The 4,609-nt window shown below is 32.7% G+C and overlaps 1 protein-coding gene across 1 annotated transcript; it reads right to left on the bottom strand.

Annotated features, from left to right (window-relative positions):
* Window positions 1-935: 935 nt before the first annotated feature.
* On the bottom strand, window positions 936-1,989 carry LOC107940074 (uncharacterized). The gene is made up of 2 exons (XM_016873493.2): window positions 1,657-1,989; window positions 936-1,461 (listed from the first exon to the last, which is right to left on the bottom strand). Exons 1-2 carry the CDS (start codon window positions 1,909-1,911, stop codon window positions 1,159-1,161), a joined length of 558 nt encoding a protein of 185 aa, XP_016728982.2. The 5' UTR covers window positions 1,912-1,989; the 3' UTR covers window positions 936-1,158.
* Window positions 1,990-4,609: the final 2,620 nt, after the last annotated feature.

Here is a 4,609-nt window from a genome sequence, read left to right as displayed (position 1 = left end):
TGAACTCGATCATGTCAAAATTTTTTCACTTGATTTGATTGAATGCTCACCCTCATATGACCCTCCTTTCTTTCCAAGTTTCTTACTATAATTTAAATTTTTTTTTCCTACAACACAATATTTAATTCCGACTATCAAATATAAAACTCTACTTTAACTTTGTCTAGATTTTTCCTTAAAAAAAAACACCTGTCTAGAATGGGAGTGATTTCTGATTTTAAGATTTAAAGTGGACGGAATGGGGAAATGTCAAAAACTAGTTACTAGTTCATCACTATTAGCAATGTCTTGAGTAAGGTATGGCTTTGATGCCGACCAAGCCACAAACGTGAACTTCCCTGTCTTTGGATTGCATCCCACCTGGCCTTGGATCCCACACCCTTACCTATTTATTTATTCATTTGCTAAGTTGATTTTATTAGATGAAACCAAAGTACAATCGGAGTTCAAACCCAAGTTAAGAACTACAAACAGACACCATCAAATGGAAACATCAGTCTAGGTTATCCAAATCTTTATACCTTTCATCCATCTGATTCCCTACAAGGCATGAACCACATCAACCATGTTTGATTGTACCCTCTGCGGTTACAATGGTCTCGTCTCCCTTCCAGACCATCAATCAATTGCATTTTCCGAATTAGCTTCCAGTTTCCGAGATCAGACGCCTATCAATAGAGTATGTATATCAAACATAAATTTTTGGGGCCGACTTGATTGCCCTTACCTCAGACTAGTCGAGTGAAACAACAGATTCCCAAGACAATACCTCCTCTGTGTTGTCCCATGCCATCATCAGACCATTTACGGAGAGATCGTGTAATAATAAAAATAAAAACACAACTTTTTCTCTAAATTAATGATATCCTTCCATTTCTATCCGAGAGAGTCACGGTTCACTACAACACAAGCGAGGAAACATCAGACTCTGTAACTTGAACAACATAACCCACCATGTCCCAATCATATTAACTTGGAAATATTACAGTCCTACAAACCCAAATGAACAAAAAACAAAACCACACAACGATTCATTATTGAAAACATCAAACGACAGTCATGATAATTCGGAGTTTATTAACGCCTGTATGGACAGAACAAGTCATATAACCAGTTTCAAATCCAAACATGCAGATGGGTGAAGCTCTGAAAACATTATTATTTCTTCTTTCCAAATCCTCCAGCATCGTTCATCATAGTGAAAATAGTGTTCTTCATTGCTTTTTCATCGAACTTGTTGGCAGTCTCCATATCATTTTTCTCAATTGCTTCAATGAAGAGCATGAAATCAGCAACCACTTTTTGCTTAGCGGCCTCCTTTGCAGCCATCATTCCCTTCCTTTTCAATAGCACTGCACGCTCACTAATCTTCGCTTCAAGTGCAAGTTGACGAGCTCTTAGCGATTCTCTCTCCGTTTCCAGCGCTGCCTCAGCCATAGCTATAACTTCACCTCCTGGATCCTGTTTGATGTAATTAAAGCCAAAAACAAAACAAAATAAGCCTATATTCATTAATTAACCGCATAATATAAGGCCTCATGAACAATATTCAACAATGTTGTTATTCTTCATAAATGAATGAAATACAAGGAAACTGAAATTGTAGAAACAGAAAATCTAACCATAGATAAGTAGACAAAAGATTGAGGAAGCTACCTGAAAGAAAAGTGGAGAATGGTGGGAAGTATGAGACATGATTGCGCTGAAAGACTCAATATATAGGAGAGTCGGAGGTGCGGGCCGGTACTGATAAAAGTCAACCAAATCGGCTTTTGTTCGTCTGCGCCAAACGTCAGCCTTTGGTGATGTAAGGTGCCCACGGACAAAGGCATTGAGTATGAGGGTCGTGCTTATCCTAAACATATTTTTTAAACTAGTTTTAATGGAAACAAATAATAAATAAATGTACATTGAAAAGTAATTAAAAAATGAAATGGAATGAAGTGGAGTGGAGTGAAGTTCAGTGGGATTGTATCCAAAAATTGAGACTCCAACATGTCCATTAGAGGTTAACCAAAACTAAAAGAAATGAAAAAGCATAACGGGGACGGGCGGTGTGGGGGCCCTTGACTTCAAAAGCCGGTGTCGGTGAACTCAGCAATCAACGGTACAAATCAAAGTACTTTAACAAAATTGTCTCATTCGCTTTTATGGTCATGTTTCGGGTATATGTTTTAGGTTTCAGGTTTGCTTTTTAAAATTAAAAAAAAAATCATTTGCCTAAAAATTAAAAGAATTAAAAAAATACTGCATAAAAATAAACATGATTTGAAAGCGATTAAATTAAAAAAACTAAAATAATTTAAAAATTATAAAAGAAGAAAGCAAGTTTTTTTATTTATTAAAATTTTTAATTAAAATAAAGTTAAATTAAGTTAAAAAATATTAAATATGGATTACATTTTTTAAAAATTGATGATGTGATATTTTATTATTAGTGTTTAAAAATTTCAAAGATGGCATAATCTTTGAAGTTACACATGGTTGGTTGAATACTTAGGGTTATAATTAACGTTTAAAAATTAGGATTTTAGAATTTGAATAAAATATAGAAATTTGGTCGGTGCAGTCACAATGTGTACAGCAGGTATTTTCCATTATGAAATCAGCAGTTGAGAAATAACTTCTTAGTAGCATCCATTTATACAAAAAGATTAATTCAAAACAAGAGAGAATAAAATGTGTTGATAACAGAGTCTTCAAAATAAAAAAAAAGTGACTGTCCATTACATATAGCTTAATCTACATATCGATAGGCCTTTTCTTGTGCCATCATTTCATTTATAAGCCCCAATGTAATTTTGAATCAAAACACCCAGAGACAGATGCATCAAATCTTATATTTATGTTAAACTGTATGCTCAAGTTTTAAGAAAAAGCAACAACAGACATACTGCCAGAAAATGCGTATCAAAGATTTGAAATTGAAGCACAATGAGTAAATAGCATGAAGAATGAAAACAACTCTAAAATGACTTTAGTAGCTGCTTGCATATTTATACCAAATATAAAAAGTAAAGTTGTTGTCCATAAAACTTTTATTATGATGCTCACATTGCACTGCTTTTGTTTATCTTTCTGTAACTCTTGAACCCTACTCATCAATTTTGTTCTGAGTTAGAGATTGCTGTTATTCATCAGCTTTTTGCTTCTCCCTGTACAGGATAAAAGTAAATAATTAGTATTATAAAAAGATTTAAATTTTACTTATCTAAGCATCGGATTTTTTTTGCAAGAGATTCATCTAGGAAAAGTTAGGTTCATGTGCCTTGTAACACATTTGTAAGTGTTGCTTGTTCTGTATAAGTAGATGAATCTTCTTACGGATATCTTGGTTTTTTCACTTTTCAATGAGTTAGTTGAGGCCAATATGTTGATTTTGTTCATTCCGCTAAGGTCAATATGTTGATTTTCTCCATTCCTCTAAGGCCAATATGTTGGTTTTGTCCATTCCATTAAGGTCAATATGTTGGTTTTGTCCATTCCACTGAGGTCAATATGTCGATTTTGTTCATTCCGCTAAGGCCAACATGTTGGTTTTGTCCATTCCACTGAGGTTAGAACAATTAATTGAAAAGTAGAATTCATCGTAGTCGGGTCAAGTCAGGCTGATATAAAATTTTAGGTCTACTTTTTAAGTTCGGGTTCGATTCAAAAATGAATTTAAAAATTTGTCTAAGTTTGGCCCAGATAATAAAATACTAAACCCTAATCCGGCTTGCCTGTATTAAAATTTTTTAATATTATTTGTATATAAAAATAAAATTTAAAAAATATAATACATAACATACACTAAAAACATTAAAATAAATATTTCCTAACAAATTAAAAATACATTTAAAAAAGTCTTTATACGTAAATAACACTAAAATAGTTACAACTTAGCAAGCAAATGTCTCTAAAATTGTAGAAAAATTAACAATAAAACAAGAGTTATATAGTATCCAATCAATAACAACAAAATAGTAGCAATATAATAGCAAAATGACATCTAACAATAACAAAGGGAAAAAAAATGAGTTAAACCGAGTCTAGAAAAAAAACTCTTACCAAGACATATTGAAAGATCTGAGCATGATCAAAATATAACAACTTCAAAGCTGGACGAATGATTTGATCATGATCAGATGATACAATTTTTTAGCATTTTGCTATAATTAATTAGATTTTGTAATTGTTATCAAGGAGCATATTAAATCAGTAATCAATGTATTGTTTTATTTAATGTAATAAACATAGTAATGGGGTATTGTAGGAGTGATTCCAACACCGAAATTCTCTTGCATAGAATTAAAGTGGATTTCCCCATTCATTAGAAGCATTATAAAAGCATTCATTATTTGGATCAAGATCAACTCACACGTAGCATCCTAAATATAACAGTCAGATTTTCCCCTGTTCCCTTTTCCCACACTTATTGGTCTTCTTCCCCTTGCCTATCTATTTAAAGAAGAAAAAATTAACATAGGAAGACAAAGATAGAAATATGGGAAAGAAAAATAACCTAATTAATTGCTTTGCTTTCTTTTATGTTCTATTGTGGTGTGATTAACCCTGAAAACTGGAATTCCAACGGTGATACTTACAGGGATTCATGAGTACTCCAAGA

The sequence above is a fragment of the Gossypium hirsutum genome, chromosome D13 (genome assembly GCF_007990345.1).
Source record: "Gossypium hirsutum isolate 1008001.06 chromosome D13, Gossypium_hirsutum_v2.1, whole genome shotgun sequence".
In the NCBI taxonomy this organism is placed as follows: domain Eukaryota; kingdom Viridiplantae; phylum Streptophyta; class Magnoliopsida; order Malvales; family Malvaceae; genus Gossypium; species Gossypium hirsutum.
This window is presented reverse-complemented; position numbering and strand designations above follow the sequence as displayed.